The 18,801-nt window shown below is 43.6% G+C and overlaps 2 protein-coding genes across 2 annotated transcripts; both read left to right on the plus strand.

Annotated features, from left to right (window-relative positions):
* Positions 1 to 114: 114 nt before the first annotated feature.
* KIFBP (kinesin family binding protein) lies at positions 115 to 9,907 on the plus strand. Its single transcript, XM_080597520.1, has 7 exons — positions 115 to 502; positions 2,180 to 2,278; positions 4,521 to 4,600; positions 4,709 to 4,892; positions 6,022 to 6,106; positions 7,591 to 7,700; positions 8,383 to 9,907. Exons 1-7 carry the CDS (start codon positions 152 to 154, stop codon positions 9,259 to 9,261), a joined length of 1,788 nt encoding a protein of 595 aa, XP_080453646.1. The 5' UTR covers positions 115 to 151; the 3' UTR covers positions 9,262 to 9,907.
* A 6,953-nt stretch (positions 9,908 to 16,860) lies between these two features.
* SRGN (serglycin) lies at positions 16,861 to 18,774 on the plus strand. The gene is made up of 3 exons (XM_080597566.1): positions 16,861 to 17,022; positions 18,241 to 18,388; positions 18,513 to 18,774. The coding sequence occupies exons 1-3, from the start codon at positions 16,932 to 16,934 to the stop codon at positions 18,709 to 18,711; spliced, it is 438 nt and encodes a 145-aa protein (XP_080453692.1). The 5' UTR covers positions 16,861 to 16,931; the 3' UTR covers positions 18,712 to 18,774.
* The last annotated feature ends 27 nt before the right edge of the window (positions 18,775 to 18,801 follow it).

Below are 18,801 nucleotides of genomic sequence, written 5' to 3' on the forward strand. Positions count from 1 at the left end.
TTTACTGAGGTCGGGGCATCGCCTCCTGTCAGCGCGGCGGGTCTGAGCCCGCCTGAGGCGGCGGCCGCCATCTTAGGGGGCGGAGGGAGGGGACGGGGCCTCCGTCGGCCGGCGGCGCGATCGTGACGCGGCCGGGCGACGGGGCCGCAAGATGGCGGCGGCGGCGGGCGGCTGGTGGGCCGCGGCCTGCGAGAAGTTCCGCAGCGCCCGCACCCTGTCGGCCGTGGAGTCGCGCAAGGACCCGGAGAGCGAGCCGTACCGCTCCAAGTACAGTGCCCGGGCGCTGCTGCAGGAGGTGAAGCAGCAGCTGAGCGCCGCCGAGGAGGGAGGCGAGGCGCGGCTGCTGGCCGTGAGGCGCGCCGTGCTGGAGTACGAGCTGGGCGTCAACCACACCGACACCGAGGAGCTGTCGGCCGGCGAGGAGCACCTGCAGCGCTGCACGCAGCTCCTCCAGCCGCACCGCCTCTCCCGAGACTGCGTTTCCCTCTACATCCAGGCCCAGGTGGGCAGCGGTCCTGAGGGGGCTCTGAGGGGGCCCTGGGTGCTGTGAGCTCGGCAGAGGAGCGCTGGGAGGGATCTGCTCCTCTCCAGCCCCATGGGGGTACGGCCCATTTTCTTTTTGCCCGAAAGGGCAGTTCATGAGGGGTGCGGAGGTGCGCTGCTCGCTTTGGAGCTTGCTCGCTGCTGTGCCGAGTGTTAGTGGTGTGTTCTCTTGATAGACGTCGGGTGTTGGCAAAGCAGCCTCCTCCTCAGGATAGGGAAGCAGAAATTCATAAGGCCTGAGCAAGAATAAATTAGTGGAAGATTTCAGTGTGTCCAGACCTTAACCGTGATTCCTTAACCCTCACTTGCTGTCAAAGTCAAGTTGGGGGATGCTTTTAGTTATGCAGTATCCAGAAAAGGTAAATTATTCTTAAAATCGCTTACTTGTTTGCTTTTCAGCATTGCCTATTATTTCTTAATCTATTATATTTTATTCAAGACGTAAACACCATTTTGAGAGTCTAGAAATAATAACATTCACTCCCTAAAACTGAAGAAGATAATACTGTTAGCAAAATTTCTGTCCAACAGCAGACAGGGCTGCCATCACCTGCCACCTAGTGCAAGGCGTGCAGCTGTGAGCAGTGATGTTAAATGAGCGTGCCCTCAGCTTTCCATCCCAAGTGCTGTAAAAGACTTGAGTATTTAAATTAAAAAACACAAAGCTACCAAACCTGAGTATGAACGTAGTAGCAGTCACCATGGCCGTAATTCATCAACATGTTCTAGGTACCGCAAATTATGTTGTCGCTGCACTTGTGCTGTTTGGAGAGGAAGGGCATTCCTTTTTCCTGCTGGGCCTGTTTCTGTAGTCCTGCCTGTAATTTCTGTCCTTTTGCGCAAGGATATATATGGCAACTTCTGTCTAACTAAATTTGGTCAGTCCCACTGTTCAGCTGTGGGTAGAATGTTTCTGTTCATAAACATCATGCTATACGGTGCTTTCTTTTAAAAATAATAAAATGAATGGAAATTAAAGGGCCATGAGGCTGGTGTACAACTATGCATAGTAGCTTTTTTGAAGGTCTTTTTTTTTAGTCTTGTTGGAGTTTGTAACAACACTGGCTAGGAATTAAATTAGCACAGTAGATGTGGATTGTTATTAATACCTTCGTCTTATTTTTGTAAAAGGTAGGTTCACAGCTGCAGTAACATGTTACTATGAACTTTCCTGTAATATAAATCTAAAGGTGGTAGTCCATAGCTTTTACATCTTAGTAGTTCCTTTCGTCTCTTCTTGTTGTCAAAGCGTACAAGCATTCATTGCTAGCATTTTTTTCCCCTGTTAAATTTTTCCACAAAGTTGTGATGACAAATATCTAATATGATAGCGAATGATTTAAAACATGCTTGAATCAGATGTAGAACATGCTGTGTAGGAAAAACTTTATTTGAACACACCAGTCCTAATTTAGGAGACCAAACACAGAAAGTTACACGTTGTGAGATGACATTTGTATGTATTTGCCCCTGCGGGAACCTTCCTCTTTGAGCAACTTGTGATAAAATGGGTTGCCTTTTGAAATATATGATTTTAAAATATTAGTCTTCATCCCCATATATATATATAAGTTATTTGGATAAAACGTGTGATGTAATTGGAAAATAACTATTTTGTTCTTCCTTTTAAATTTAGAACAATCTAGGTATCCTGTGGTCTGAAAGGGATGAAATTAAAACTGCACAAACTTACTTGGAATCTGCCGAAGCCTTGTATAATCAATACATGAAAGAGGTACTGTGTTTATTAATATTCTGTCAGGTCTTACTTTCATGCACCACTTACAGTTTCATTGGTCTTGGAAAAAACATACAATGGAACTTGAGTTTCTGAGCTTTGTACTCACTGCTGTGATACTTTTGAGAAGTGGGATGGTTTGTACTGCTAGCAGAGGAGGCTCACTTGCTAGTTTCAAAATGGGTTTACTCAGGAAAATAGTTCTGCTCAAAAAAAAAAAAAAAAGGTCCTGGATGAAAGGTTTTTGAGGTGATACTCCACATTGAAGACAGGTAGAATTTGGTTTCTAATTAAGATTGTCCTAATCTTGTTTTGGGAATGCTGTGAAATGTCAAACTTTCAGTCTGATAAGGGAAATAAAGTGCAATGTTTGCATGGCTTGGTCTGACCATGCACAATATAATATTGCATAGAGGCAAGGAGTTCAGTTCATTTCAAAGAGGACAATCTTACGAGCAGTTATACCCCTCTTGCATATTAAACAACCTTTTGAGTTGTGGATTCTGCTGTATATCAACAAAGGCTCCCTTGTGCTATTGTTAGGTGCTTTGCAAAGCTGTTCCTACAGTGACTTGCCTCAGGGACAGAAGAGTTCCTGAGTGAGCTAAAAATACTTGTGAACTTAAAGGAGCAGTGTGCTGTGTTTCAGGTTAGACAGAAGTTAGATGCATTAAATTAGTTTTACATGAATGTGGTTTACAGAATAAGTTGTTATTATGGAAATTTTAAGATGGGTTATTCTTTATGGGTTAATTCCTGCCACAGTACTGCCTTTGTAACCATGGTAGTCTACACTTAGAGAAGAGGTAATGGATATAGGGAATAAAAAACAATTTGTGTTAAAAAGCCTCTCTGTTTTTCACCCTCTGAATCAGTTGGTTTAACTAGAGATACTGTACCTCTCTACAGACCCTCACTCTAATTAATTCCTGATGTTCATCCGTGATATACCCAGCCAAGCATGATATTGTTAGCTTCCACAGCACCTCTAAAAGTTTGTCTCTTGCTCCAGTGATTATGGTATTGAATGGATACTACCACATATTTCAGTGGATTAGACAATGCTGCCAAATACTTCATGTTTTTACATTTTACTTTTCTGAAATGGTTATTTTTTGTTGGCTATCTGTATGTCGTTAGGTAAAGGGTAGGGTATGCGTACAAAACTGTCATAACCTCACATCAGATCATTTGTCACGTTATTGTCCCCAACGTTTATTTACTTCCCACTTACATAGTAGGGCATTATAGTCAAACGTATGCCATAAGCAGTATTAGTCTGTCTGCCTCACCAGTTATGCTGACTTTACTGACAGTTTTTAAGACAAGCTTGAACAGAGCACTGCTGAAAGATGTGTAATCACCACTCTGTTTTAATCTCCCAAACTGTCATAGAATGAACAAAAATAAATATAAAATCAGAGTTAATACTTATGTGCTCAGCAATATCTTTCATTTCTTCTTGTATGAAGAAAATAATTACTTTGTACATATCACAATATATATGAGGATTATGACAGAGCTTTTGGTTTAAAAAACAAACGAAGTATTTCACTAATAATTCACTCATTTTCATTAATAAATTTGCATGTAGGTCGTGTCTTAGATCAAGATTTAGCAGCTTCATCCTCCAAAGACATTGGCTGTTGTCTCATTTCTATGTTTGTGTGAACAGCCTCAGCAGCTTGTGAATAAAGGGAGTGATTGCAAAGTGGCAAGAGCAGTCTCTGCAGCAGGTCTGCTGAGCGCTCTGCATGTAATGTTCTTTGCGGTACTTCCTGCAGGATGTTTTCTTGTTACCGATTAGTGCTGCTGGGCAAACGAATATTTCACACTTGAAGACAAGCTTAGTGTTAAACTGATGCTTTAAAAACATGATGTAAAGCCATTATGTTGTTATATAATCTAAAGACACCCAATTGCAGTCCTGTAAAAATACAGGGTGAGTATTTCTGGTGCAGGTAGCATGCATTATTTTGAAGTATGCAGGCAGAAATATTTTACAAGCTGAACACAGTGTAATTCTATGTGAAATTGTGGTCTTCTTCCTCCCCAAATTTCTTGAATTATATAGAACTGCTGCAGAGATGTGACACTCAGATAGCTGTAGATGCATTATGTGAAGTTCTGTTGAATTTAGGATTGAAAAGTGGTAAACCAGTCTGCAGCCAGAAGAGGGAGCGCTGTGTCACAAAGTAGGAGAAATGTAGTTGACTGAATAGGTCGTGTATTCCTGCAGGATGGAAATCCTCCCCTGGATCCCAGTGAACATTTCATGTCAGAAGAAGAAAAACTCACAGACCAAGAAAGATCAAAAAGGTGGGTGCATAGCAGCATATTCGAATTTTCTTAATTTTTATTTTCTTACTTAGGAGGGTGTATTTAGGGAGTTGAAAAAGAAGAAATCTAAGGAGTTTCTTTTTTCAGATTTGAGAAAGCTTATACCCATACGCTGTATTATCTGGCCCAAGTCTACCAACACCTGGAGATGACTGAGAAGGCTGCTCAGTATTGCCATACTACTCTGAAACGACAGCTTGAGTACTGTGGCTATTACCCAGTGGAATGGGCACTCAACGCTGCTACGCTGTCACAGTACTATCTCTCTAAGGTAATACAGTGGTTTTTCTGCTGTAATTATATCATAAACGTAGCTAGCAAGTAAGACTATTGTTTAAACATCTGTTTGGAGTAGGGCTCCTTGTTAAATTAAAAATGGCCTCTTACTAAACCATGGATTGTCTTCTGACATGGTAGAGCTGTTATTTTTTTCTGAAGAAGCCATAGTAGCCTTGCTTTTCTGTGGCTTAGTGATGACAACAGGGAAAATGGACAGGGCTGTAGACAAGAAAAGCTCTGTAGTTAATGAACATCTCAGCAGTGATGTGACATGATGCTTGTAAGTGAAATTCACTAGGTCATAATTGCTTAATCTTAAATTGTTTCTTATATTGTTCTCTTACAATACAGAATCTGAAAACAAAGACGTCTTAGGGCTGAGGTATTGCATGTTGTATGTTCCATATAAATCATTGTCCTTTGTACTTTGGCACGTGTTTAAGAACTGAGCCTATGTGAACATTAAGGCTAACTGTAAGATGGTAATTGTTATTTCCACACATCTGTCTGGACTCTGAATAATCTATTCGGTTAGGAAATGCTTCCATTTTGTTTAGGAATGTTTAAGTTCCAGACCACTCAGGTGCTTTTTCCTGATCCTTAAAAACTTCTATACATAAACCAGTTAATGCTCATTTGAAAAGTAACTTGTCATTTCCATGTGGTTTTGATGCATTGACAAGAGTAATCATTAAACAAGGCAAATATAAGTAAAGGAGTCTAAATCTGACTTAATGTATTGACTTGTTTGTCCAGCTCCTTTTGACTAATGCCGTCTGATACAGTCTTCACCAGAAGATGTCAGGGAGTGATAGTAGCATAGATCAGAGCAGTCTGAAAATGTTCACAATCTAATATAAAAAAGAATATTAAAAGAATGGCTTGCTTTTGTGGCTGTGGTAGACAGAAAATAGTTAGAAAATACTGCATTCAGTAGTAGGTGTGGAAAAATTGTCTTTTCTTCCAGCATCCAGGGGAATATTCTTGACAGCCTCTCAGTTCTGTAATTTGCTTTGCACTCCTGTCTCCGTACTGCCCGAGGTGAGGGGTCTAACCAAGTTGAGAGCAGTGCTTGTGTTGCTTGTTCCAGTGATAAATGCTGCCGTTTCTGTTTCTCTCAGCAATGTTTTATGGAGTCCCGACATTGTTTAGCAGCAGCCAGTGTCATCTTTAGCCAAGCCGGCCAGGTGCCATCTGCTGAAGACAGTAAGTTCACATAAGTGTTCAACAATAAAATATGGTGAATTATGCATCATTAATACGTGCATTGAAAGTGAAGCCTATAAATATGTACAAAACATATTCCAGTGTTAATTTTCAAAAATCTCTTTTGTTAATAAACTGGAACATCTCTGAAGAGCTGCTACTACTGCAGCTTAAGATTAGCTATGAGTAAACCCTTTGAAAATAAAATCAAGTGCTTGTTGATGATGTTTCAGAAAGCATACCAGAAAGTTAGATAAGACTTGCATTTACTGTAAAGGTGACAAAGATTAAAAACTGAAATTTAAAACAATATGCTTTCAATAGTGGCAGTTCACCCACTTGTTACTGTATGTGTACTTAAAATCCAGCTTACCTTTGCTTGTAAACCATCAGAGGATGATGATTCAATGAACCAGAACAGGTGCTTCCTGGGCATAGTTTTTAAAGGGGGAAGGAAACTGCAGCTCTTAAAAAGCCCAAATTCAGAAGGCACTTTTACTGCCTGTTGTTGCTGAATTCTGCAGCCTCATTAATGGCTATCTTTGAAGTTGTAGATAGCATCCTTGTTGTTTGGGGTATTTTTGTAAAGGAACAACTTCACTGTTCAGCACAAAGATCAATAAAAGACCTCTAAAGAACTGACCGCAGTTTTAAGGACCTGTGGTTATGTGATAGCATCAGTACGCAACATAAGTTGTCTGTTGTAGGATTATGCTTTGCTTATCTACAGCACAGCTTTTTATGTTCCATGTCTTGGGCAAATGAAAGCTGCAAAACAGTAGAGCTTAACTGATGGAGAATGAGCAAGTACTCAGGGAAGTCCCAGTGTGAGTTCCTAACTCTGACTTTAAACGGTGATTATATTGTTTAACTTCTAATGGTTTGAATTATTTAGGATTCTAGCACTTCAATCCATCCATGTTGTTAATTCACATAAACTATAGCCTGAATAGACTCAAATGAATTTTATTTAATTGAAGTTCAGTGACAGTACATTAATTTGTTTTTAGTATTTTTTCTTGCTCAAAAATACAGAATTCTATGCAGTTGCCTTTGAGGATGTACTTAAATGATGGTGTCCAAAAGACTTTCAGTTTCAGGGGAACAGGGCTGTCAGAGCTGGGTTATGCAGATCTCTTAAGCCTGTAAAAACCCAGGGGTTTTCAAACAGCATGTGTTATAAAATATTCAGGAGGTCTGCATCGGTGTTTATGGGCTTCTGTAGCTACCTGTCTGCACAGTTGTCAGAGTTCTTGAATATGATCATTAAACTAAAAAATGAGGTTATGTTTTCAGTAGGCATGTAGAAGCATACCAGCTGATTACAGAGTTGTATAATAACTTAATGCAGTGAACATGTATCTGTCCAACAACTAAGAAAAAATAATTAAATACAAGTAATGTTTTCTTTGCATGTAACATTTGGGGTTACTACTGGAGTGCTCAAGTATTAAGGTTCTCACGCGTTTATATCCACTAACTAGATGAAAATGAGCAAGACCAGCAGGACCTTCGACAGAGAAAAGCTGAAATTGCAAGATGCTGGATTAAGTATTGCTTGAATCTTCTGCAGAGTGCTCGGAAATTACTTGAGGTAATTCAAAATCTATTCTGTAGAATAGATTGCTAAAAAGAACAAGTCTATTTTGATGCTCGTAGCAGGAGTCAGTTCATAGTTGGTAGCAAATGATAAGCAATTGCCCACTGAATAATATAATAGCTGCTTGAAATCTAGCGGGTATTTCGTAGCATGTTTTGGCTTTAATGCAGTACTTAGAAATAATCATGGATGGGAGATCAGCTCTCTAACATGATCAGTGTGCTGCATGTACAGCAACTTCACCAACTCCTCTCCTCTCTTGAATTTGCTCATGGCTTGATTTTGGCAGGTCACTTAGTTAGCTGGCAGTAAGAACATCCTCTTAATACGCAGCACTTTAGCGTGCTGGTTTTTTCATGCTAAATGCTTAAAACTCAGCATTTGCTGAAATGTTCTGCAGAAGCAGGGCCTTATGGCTTTACATTTATTGGTTTGACTACATTGTCACACAGAGTAGGCAGACTTAAATTGTTTTTGTCTTGTGTTTTTACAGAATCAAGATTGTAATCTATATTTTTGTTAGCGAAAACGAGGTTTAATATGCAAGTGTGTCTTCTATTGTGTTTTGCTGCTAGCTAGTTTGTATTTGAAAGGTAACTCTTAAATAAAATGATCCAGTGTAAGCCTGTCTTTGTAAGGCACGTGCACTTTTAATTACTATGCTTTGTGTTTTCAGGATGACATAGGAGAGATGGATTCATTCAGGCAAATGCAACTTAAAGCCCAAAGGAAAAAAGAGGAAGATGAAAAGGAGAACGGCAGGAAAAAAGCTGTCCTTTTTGGGACGAGTGATATATGTGACTCTGTCTTAGCCATGGAAGAGAAAGTGAGCAGCGTGTATCCGTTAGATTTTCAGGAAGCCAGAGAGATCTTTTTAGTGGGTCAGAACTATGTTCAGGAAGCAAAAGAGTTCTTCCAGGTTGATGGTTATGTTACTGACCATATTGAGATTGTTCAGGATCACAGTGCGTTGTTTAAGGTCCTTGCTTTCTTTGAAGAAGACTATGAGAGACGCTGCAAAATGCACAAGCGTAGAATAGACATGCTGGAGCCTATATACGCAGACTTGAACCCACAGTACTACCTATTGATTAGTAGGCAGCTTCAGTTTGAACTAGCCGAGACTTATTACGAGATGATGGATTTAAAGGTAACTATTGGTAACAGGTTAGAGGGGCTTGACTCCCACACGATAAAAAAAGTTAATTCCTTGGCTCAGTTAGCAATCAAGTATTATGAACTCTTCTTAGATTCTTTGAGGAACCCAGATAAGGTGTTTCCTGAGGAGCTTGACGAAGATGTTCTTCGCCCTGCAATGGTGGCTAAATTTCATATCGCACGGCTCTATAGTAAGCTTATTACTTCAGATAGCAAAAAGCAACTGGAAAATATGCAGACATCATTGGAATATTACACATTTCTGATAGACTATTGTGAGAAGCACCCAGAAGCTGTCCGTGTTGTTGAGACTGAACTAGAACTCAGTAAGGAGATGGTGGGTCTTCTTCCAACAAGAATGGAGAGGCTAAGAGCGAAACTGGGGCCATTCGTATAAATACTCGCCTTGAAGGAAATGTGCACTATTAAAATGATCTCTGTCAAAACCAGTGCTGCCAGACAGTTTCTGTGCCGATTAATAAAACTAAGGTGTCCACGGTTTGGCAGTCCGACTAGAGCCTGCAGTAACACAACTTTATGAAAAATAGAGCACTCCAGTTTAGTAGCTCACCCACACTAATGGTCTAAACCTTAAATGTAAAGTGAATGTCCAGATGATGCTTTGTATTGCTTGTACGGTATGTAAATATAAACCTTTTCTCCTTCTATTTTTTCCTTTGAGATATGGTCTAAATGTAGTGCTGTACAAAAATGGTTTCTTCTAAGAGAATCTGTTGCTCTAGGAAGAATTTTTGAAGAAACTTGAGGCACATTCTTCCACTTAGAAAACTTTTTCTCTCTTCTAACCTTTGTCACCAGAAAACCTTATCCATATGAAGGGAACTTTTATTTTCATTATTTATTTTATGTGTTGCTCAGTGTTTTCTTTCCCTGTTAATTAAAACCTAACTGATAGAGGCTCAATAAATGGACTAGCTTGGCTAAATGTTTTTTTAGAGTCCTTAGAATTCTGTTTTGTTTTGTCTTACTAAGATACGATACACGGTACAACTTTTACCAAAATAAATGGTTGTGAAAGTGTTTCCCCATGTGCCATCGCTCAAAATACATGAGCATTTGAAGCGCCAGAATGACAAGCAAGAAAGCAGCAGGCTTTCTTGCTCAAGGTGGGAGGAGATGCCATGTTCTTAGTACAACTGTTGGAAAGTGGTAGGGTAGAGGTGCCGTTGGATAGTGCTCCAAACTTCAAGGCCTAAGGTGCCATAAACAGCTCCTTGTGTAGGTCAGGAAGGTCAGAAGCTTTCTCAGCCAGAGCTGCAGGTAGGCACCTCTCCGAAGTTGCTGCAGATCCTCAGGAGCACTGTTCAAATATCTGTCTTGATTCTGTGGATTGCCAAATTCTGTGCTAGAGCTGATTCTCATTAAGGGCCTGCTGATCTGGCTGTGTTCCTGGTCTTACACAAACCATCACCTTTGCGCCGTTCTGAGTTAGCCCCCTATTTACTCCTTCATGGAAAACCAGGCTATGTTTCCGACCCAAAACACGCACTGAGCTTGTCTTTGTATTTCTTGTGTCTGTGGAAGGATTACAAACCAGTGCTGTAGATAAAAACATAGGCTGAGCACGCAATCAAACCGTATACGTAGAGAGAACGGTCAGAGAGGTCAGCCAGCTCTGGGAAAGTGAAGTGACAAGGGTGTGCAGTAACAAGCTGCCCCACACACTGGCAGTCTTATCGTTATCGAGCTGAGGGGAAGATTTTTACAGAAATGGAGGGCGTTAAATGAGAACAGCCCAACAATGGGTTTCTTATGGAAACCTCAAGAAAATGAGAAAATTTGTAACTGGAGAGGGGGTGAGGGAGGAGCATATGCAAGCAAGAAAGTACATCGTGTATGTGTGGTAAAAACCTCTCGTTTGCAGACTGCTGCGCAGAACAGGCTGGCTGACTGCTAACCACAAGCAAATAGGCCAACACATGGGTCCTGGAAATGAGAGGTAGCAAAGCTCAAAACTAGAGCATCTATTTTGCATGCATGCACAGAGTGTGTGTGCACGTGTGTACGAATGCGTGTGTGCATTGTTTGTTTTCCTAATTGTCTAGTCAGCCTTTAAGAGTTTTCTTTCCACTGTCAGTACCTCAATTCAGTTTTTCCCTTGACCTGACAGTAGGACAGCCCACAGGTTCTCAGAGGGCTGTACTGCGTGTTCTTGTGTGTGATTTCAGTTAAAGGCAGTGTGCATTTTTACCGCTAACTCGTATAATTTAAAATATAAGGTTATGTTTTTCTAATTACTTCTAGCTTTGTATAGCTAGGTAGAAAAAGGACTTTTATGATTTTTTCCCCTCATTTTTAAATATTCCACCCTTGAGGGCCTTCAAGTGAATTTTTTAAAGCAAGGCTGGGCTTGTCAAACTTGGCTTTATTTGTAATTCAGGGAAAGACAGACCAAGGGCTAACCCACCGTACAAAAGCAGAGCGGAGTGCAGGGCCCTGTGTCACTTTTAGGCAGCAGTTGGTGTGTAGAGGAGCACCCCTCTTGTTAGCAGCTTTTGCTTTGTATTCACCAAAATTCTGGTCAAAGCTCAGTGGAGAACAGGACAATACTTAAAAAGGCCTGGAAATAAAAGAGAACAGGGCTTTTTTCACACTTTTTTCAACTTGTGGGGTTGGTGCTGTGGTTTGGACACCTCTTGCCTGTGCAGGAGTGCTTCAACTGGTCTTAAAAACTGCAGTATAATGTAAGTGTATATATTCATTATATATTACATTTAGAGCTCCAGAAACCAATCATGTCTGTTCTTCATCTCCTACAGTAAAAGTTGAAGACTACTACCAACTAAACATATTTTATTCCTGAGACTATTTCATGCCAGATTCTCACTGCAACACATTATATTATGGTATTCTGAGGCATGTCTTTCTTATGGAAACCTTTTGAATATTTCCTATTTGTTAAGCTATTCGATAGAATGGACTTAGATTGTGTAGTAGCTTAAAAAAAGGGAGGGAGGCCAAGAGGGGACTTGTTGGATTAGGCAGCAAAGCTCACTTCAGGAATGCTGAGTTTTAACTGTGAAGTATGTGTGAGGTCAGGCATTTATTTCAAAGATTAATTAAAGATTAGATTCCTGTGAACTCCATTTAAACCGCGTTTTATTCTTTTTTGTACCTCAAAAAAATCTTGCTACTGAAAACTCCTTTCTGTTGTTTTACTGTTTTTTTCTCCTTACCCAGCATGGAGCAGTGAGGTTTACAAGAAGCCCATGTTTGTGCAGAATGCATATCAAGTGTCAGATCTCCTAAACATGGAGGCTATAACCTCAGCGTCCTTCTTCAGACAGTGCATAATACTAACTAGAGGTAATTTGTTTTGTTTAAAAACAGTTTCGTTTTAATTTAAATGCTCTCAATTCTCATACTAGCTAAGACGCTTTACGTGTTACAAAGTGGGTGGATCAGGAAGCTTGTTAAATGGTTCAGGACAGAGAATTAAACCACTGCCTTTTTCTGCCTCACCCTCAAAGCCTATGGAAGAAGGCTCTTTCCCTTTTTCCCTTGAGGAGAATGGCAGAACGGTCGTGTCCTTTGCCATTCTCCTCCCTTACACCGGCTGAAACCGGGGGAAATGAGAAGTGAGCCCTCGCTTCCCCTTTCCCATCAGGAACATGGGTCCCCCGCACCCCAAAGGGCACAGTCTTACGTGGTCTTGGCAAGGCGGATGACTTCCTCCTCTATCTGCAGACAGAGATGCCTCGATGTATCGGTGCAGAGCTGGCACTGGGTGTGATCACTGCAGCAGCCCCACGTCCGGAAACATTGCAGGAGCCTGATTAAGCTCAACATCAGACAACGAGATACAAGACTGATCTGCTTAAATTATGGCTTTAGGCATTTCAGTTTTTTTTTTTTCTTTTTTCCTTTTGCTCAGCACTCAGTGAAGATGAGCTTTACTTGTGTGTTTCTTCTAAAAGATTGAGATAATCACTGTTGCTTTGATGTTTTCTATGGAACTTTTCATTATAAAATGCCCAGAACCAGACCAGTGAAGCAGGACCCCTACCTAGGCTGGCATCCCTGGAGCTGACCCCTTTACAGCCTTGCAGTTACAGAACTGAAGACTGTTATGTTAAAATCAAGTGTGTAAATTTGTGGCTGGAAGCATTTGTCAACTTTTTCCTCCTCAATTGCAACATTTTAGGTTACTTTAGAGCTTGCCAGGAATAATTAAGGCAGATTCTGAATTCCGTTTAAAAACTTTGCTCATGTGCTTCCAAGTAACTCTTTCAAAGTGCCTGCTAGCACTTTTTAATTTTGCAGTTTAGTTGATCACGTCTCGCTCTTCCTCATCCCAGCGAGATGTATGAGCAATCAGTGATTTCCTAACAAGAACCATTTGCCTGCCTGCCCTTTTCCAAAAGCGTACAGTTGGGTATTTACAACCAAAGATGTGAGCGTTGTACCAGAGAGACTGTGCAGGGAGGGAATACTGAACACAGCCCGTTTTACAACCACTAAAATATATCGAGTTTTGTTCGGAGAAGTGACTGACAGCAGCACAGCGCCTGAGCTTGGAAGAGCACAATTGTTCAGGTGTTTTGTGGCAATGCTCACGTGTTTAGTGCTTGAGTTTTTTCCCATCTGGTGCACACAAAACGCTGAAAGTCTCCTCACATGCTCATTGACACTGTAAGAGACGTCAAGCAGTGATGCAAGTATTTCGCTGTTAGAGCTATTAGTAGACTTTGCTGATGAAACAAAAAGGAATTGGATAAGTGATGAGTGAAAGGTTGCGATGGACAAGTTGGAGCGAGATGTTAGTCACTGGACGCTGTGAGAGGACAGCAAGGGTTTGCGTCAGAGAGCTCCAAGATCCTCACCTGAAATACGGGGGGAAAAAGAAGGAATTAGCAAGACAATTTCCTGTAAGTTAACCCTCTTGGAGGAGAGGAAGAGAAAGTGATTCCCGAACAGGCTCTCCAGCTGCTCTGAGTGTTGGCCATGAAACTGCTCGCCTGGAGCCCGTCTCCAGAGGAGTCCAGCAGCCTCCGGAGACGCTTCAGAGCAGCCCACAAGGGGATGCAGTCAGGTAGGCCCAGAGCCTCCCTCTGCCAGAAAACCAGGACTTTCCACATGATGGAGGCACTGATGGTCCAAAAATGACATCAGGTTCTGTCTAATAAAGACAAGAGGACAGAAGTGGTGATGTTGGACCTGATGACCACCAGCCTAGCGTGGTCTGCAGGCTCAGGGAGAGGAGGGGATGATAAAGAACAACATAACCTCCTGTATTTGCAAATAACTCTCAAATCCTTTTTCTGAACTTCTCCATGTGCTTTGTCTTATTTTTTATGGTGCCAAGCTGCCTATGCTACTTAGGGCTTTAGTAAGAACACACCTCTCTCTACACCATAAAGGCACAAAGTTCTGCTAGCATGAGGGTCTCTTGAGTGTGACCACCCTCATCAGCCTGTCCTAACCCTACTGCGCCGTTTGCTGGAAGCATCAAATGGGATGAATCCAGTCCCAGGCTGGTAGAGCCCTGTTTGAGGTCCTCAACTGCCCTAAAAGCCACTCTTGACCGCAAGGGAGGCTGAGGCCAGCGCAAGTTCCTCATTTTGTCTCCATACGGTTTGGCCATTCAGTTGCTTGAGTATGTATAACTTCAATCTATCTCCATCCTGAACCCATTTTAATTCCTACAGTGAAAGCCTCCTGCTGCTTTGGGCTTCAGCATGTGAAAGCAGGAAGCGCCACAGCCTGCACCACAGGGGAAAGCTGCTTTTTGCCTTCTGAGGGAAGGGCCCGTTCTTCAGCCAATGTTTTTGACAGAGCCAAGATCGCTGGTGGCAGCTTCCTGTGAACCATCCGTAGTACTCAGTGCCCGTGCAGCTGTGGCTTTTGAGCAACGATTTCTCTCTGGGTGTCTGTTGGCCTTTATCATGGGAAAAAACAGGGAGCTGCTCTTCTGCGCAATCTAGATGGCAGCAAACGTCAGATTTCTGTGCAACGCACGTGAGCGGTAATGACTTCTTGTGAGATCTGAATCTTTCTTATCTTCATGGGCCAGGTCCTGATACTGCCCTTGGAGGCAAGAGGCTACGGCACGAGAGGCAGAGGGATGCCGTGTGCTGTGCGGGCTGCTGTGCTCCAGCATCCCAGGCGCTGGGCTCAGGCACAGCCAGGGTTGAGGATCCATCCTGGCTCCGGGCTGGACTTAGAAATCCCCTCAAGGGACCCAAATTTACCTCCTGGGTTCATCAGCTCTTTGTTATTTTGGGGTGGGACATGCTCTTACTTTCAGCCCCCAAAGGCTGGTTGTTTGGACATGAACTGGTGGGAGAAAGCATCCTTCAGTCGAGCTGTGATGCCTGTGGCCATCCTTCTCCCTTTAGCCTCTTTTCCAGTGCTGATCAGCACGAGTGTAGCCTTTCTGTACCACCAATCCCCAGCACAGTGACCTACAGGTAATGCATCGATGTGTCATATGTTTATGTAGATAACAGCAACCCCTGAGCATGCAGTGACCCCGCAGCAGTTGGGGTTTATCCGATTTCTGAGCAGTTATGAATGAGAAACTTCTTTATCAGGACCCCCATCTGGGTGGACAATGCCTCACCCCTGTACCTGCATGATACGGGGCCACCAGGAGGGAATTTTCTTGCCCTAAATCCCCTGTTGTCAATGGCAGGATAGCTGCTCTCACGCTGGGCACTCACACAGTGTGGTCCCAATGTAGTGATGTTACAAATTACTCATCACTCCTGAGGTAAACTGGGAGATAAAACAGCCCTGAGAGTTATGACTGAGGAGTGGTTCATCACTTGAGATTTTGAGATGTTTCTTCTCTGCTTTGGGGCTATTTCCAGGCATTTCGAGCACATCAGGAAGAGTCCCATGTGTCTGCGCAAGGGGCCAGAAGCAGCCCCCTCTCTCTCCCTGCCCCCAAATTAATGCCTTAGAAAAATGCAAAGCCCTTAATCTGCTTTACATGTGATTTGAAAGCAGCAGCAGTGCTTCAGCACCGCGGCAGTAAGACACTCCGATAGCCATACAATGGCACGTTTCAAGGTTATCACTGTTGCACAGGGGGCTGTGATCTGTTCCCCTGCCCACACGGACACAGCCCTGCGGGGCCTGCTCCCGTGGGGGACCTGGGAAGGTTCCGTGAGCCCGTGACCAGCGGAAAGTCAGAGGTGTGATGGCAGGAACGACTTCCGTGGGCTGGGGCTGTGGGACCCTGCGTGTGTTTGCTCCATTTCCTATTGATGCTGAGCACCACCTCAAAAGAAAAAAAAAAAAAAAAAAAACGAAAACAAAAACCAACACAGAGTTGATGCTAAAAATACAAAGTAGAGAAAAAGTCGGTACAAATAACTGCTGCCCGCAAGTCTGTACTTGCTAGCTTAGAGTCTCCTGGTTTTCCCATGCTGGAAAAACCATGTGTGGAAATGCAAAATAAATGGCAAGAATTCTCAGCCCCTTGTCGAGCAGTGAATCCAAAGGAGCATCGCAGGGAAAGTCACCGCTCACCAGAAGCACCGCCGGGGCCCCGGTGGACTTTCCACCTCATAAAAATAGATTCACCACAGACAGCTTGTGCTGCTGGCCGCGGTGCTGCGGGAGGTGCTGGCAGCATGCTGGCCCCCACATCTCTGCCTGGGTTAACCTGGTGGGGAGTGGTATGAGTAAGAAAAACCCCACCACTGCCATTGCCTTCTCGTGCCTGATTTATTCTTGGCTAAACTCAAGCCCAGCTGGTTTAATCCCAACGAAAAAGCTGCCAATGCAAAAACACGGTGGGCTGGAGGAAAGAGCAGTGGGAAGGGATGCGTGCCTGAACCGTGTGCCTGGTGGGCTTGTCGTGGGTTTGCCTTTGCCTGCGGGCAGCACCGGAGTGGGGATTTCGGTGCCCGGTGGGGAACTGGGGGGCCAGAGCACTGGGCTTTTCCACAGATGCCTCACTTCAGTCAATCAGGAAGCAGTGACGCAGGTTATGGGTTGGGTTTGAGGTTTCGGAAACCTTGTCTAAAAGTCGGTCTCCTCGCCTCACTGTATTTCTGAAGCGCGAGGCCGCAGCGGAGGCTGGCGGGGAGAGGAGGAATGCCGGCCAAAATGCAGCTCCCAGTCAGATGTAGCAGGAGGATTTTCCTGGCTGTTTGTGTAATCCTCTTTGTGGGATGCACAGCACAAGGTAACGCCGAGCGGTTGTTCTCTCTGTAATCCTCTTTCTGGGTGAGGCAGTGTGGGCCAATGAAGCAGCCTCCAAATTTAAGGGAGAATATTTCAAATTGACCTTCTTCTGGGAGGAACGAGGTCTGCTTAGGAAACCTGCTTTGCTAGCTTCTTGTTTTCTGAAGGGAGAATTGGAAGAAAAGATGCCTTTTGCTAGTGGAACATTTCTGCGTCCCTCACCCAGCCCGTATAAGAAGAAGACTTTGTAAAATAAGCTACTCTATGTACACATATATCCAATATATGCCAATATAGATATTTTTAACCAGCCCTTTCTCAAGGGTCCGGTTATGTCCTGATATTCCATTATGCAGCTATAGAGTAAGCCTGTTGCAGTCCCCATGTCATAACTCCGCTGGTCTACTTGTGGGGGGGAGGAAACGAAATCGGACGTAAGTGTGAGGAAATTAAACGGTTTATTCAGTACAGAAAAAATTGCAACACGCAGCACTAAAACAACGAAAAGGAAATGTTGATTCATGATGACAAATGCCCTGTGGATTCCCTTCTTGCAAGAGAGTGGCACTTACCAACCATGTGTAGTATAATTTCTTGCCAAACTATGGCAAACTATGGCTATGGCAGTGAGAAGCTTTCATTATGCACCTACTGCTGTTTCTGCTCTGAGGATGAGCTTTCGGAGCTTAGAGCCTGATTTCTGTATAAAGCTTATTTACAAAGTATTCAGCTGCGGTTGTTTCTTTTGTTGCCACTGTTGTTATAAAAAACCTTCATAAGACGCTAAGAGAAATAAATAAGAAAAGGGAATATGCTGCGAAAGCAGCAGGAAATCCTACCTGAGAGACTTTTTCTCTGACAGAAGTGTGTAGGAGGAAGCTGAAAGTCATCTAGCACATTGTGGCAATATATGGAGCAATAGAGAGCCGTAATTACAGACAGAAATTCCCAAGAAACTGAGAAAAATTACATAGAGTGCCAAAAGGAGGAGGATGTGCCAGGAGGCTTCAGAACAAGTTAATTAAATGAAACTAGAAAGAAAGATGCTGTACTGTTGCTTCCATCCCCATTTTCTCCTTCTGGTAATTTTGGAGGTCTTGTTCATCAGCGTTGGCCCGGGGGGCACTGAGCCGAGGCAGTGGATTTGGGTAATTTTGGCGACGCAACACCCAAGTCGGGATTGGTGGGTGCGGGCGATTAACGTGGGCTGCTCCCACAGGTGCCCCCATGCAGAAGGCGCGGTACAAGAGGGTGAGGTGCCGGCCCGACGCCTGGTCCCCCAACTGCATCGAGGAGAAGGGGCCCTGGTTCCGCCTGCCTGACGACAGCGCCAACAGGATCCTCCCTCCCATGGCCGACCCGTCCCTGTAAGTGCGCACGGTGCCATGGACGTGCAGGGCTATGGCTCGTCTGGCCCCATGAGCGTGATATTTAGTGAATAATGAGGGAAATGGTGAATTATAATGAACCCGCTGCTTCCTGGCGTTTCAGGATGAAGAGCTACCAGGAGCTGAGTGACATCTTCCCACTCTCCGAGGAGGAATCGGGCTCTGGCTTGGACACAGCACCGGAGATGGAGCCTTCCTCGGGGTCAGGAGCCGAGGCCATCCCGGCTCCCCTGGCTGCCCGGAGACCGGAGCTGCCACCGGAGCTGGGGCTGCAGCTGTCAGAGGAGGCTCTGCTCCTCTAAGGCCCTGGCCGCCATGACAGGACCATCCCCTACCACCGCTCAATAAAAACCGTTGCCTTATAACTGTTACGGCTTTCACTCATTAAATGT

This window comes from Anser brachyrhynchus (genome assembly GCF_964034855.1).
Source record: "Anser brachyrhynchus genome assembly, chromosome: 6".
In the NCBI taxonomy this organism is placed as follows: domain Eukaryota; kingdom Metazoa; phylum Chordata; class Aves; order Anseriformes; family Anatidae; genus Anser; species Anser brachyrhynchus.

Coding starts and splice junctions, on each gene's coding strand:
- KIFBP (XM_080597520.1), top strand. CDS start 152: ATGGCGGCGGCGGCGGGCGGCTGGTGGGCCGCGGCCTGCGAGAAGTTC. Junction 6,107..7,590: donor GGTGCCATCTGCTGAAGACA/GTAAGTTCACAT, acceptor TCCACTAACTAG/ATGAAAATGAGCAAGACCAG. Junction 7,701..8,382: donor GTGCTCGGAAATTACTTGAG/GTAATTCAAAAT, acceptor TTGTGTTTTCAG/GATGACATAGGAGAGATGGA.
- SRGN (XM_080597566.1), top strand. CDS start 16,932: ATGCCGGCCAAAATGCAGCTCCCAGTCAGATGTAGCAGGAGGATTTTC. Junction 17,023..18,240: donor TGTGGGATGCACAGCACAAG/GTAACGCCGAGC, acceptor CTGCTCCCACAG/GTGCCCCCATGCAGAAGGCG. Junction 18,389..18,512: donor CCCATGGCCGACCCGTCCCT/GTAAGTGCGCAC, acceptor CTGGCGTTTCAG/GATGAAGAGCTACCAGGAGC.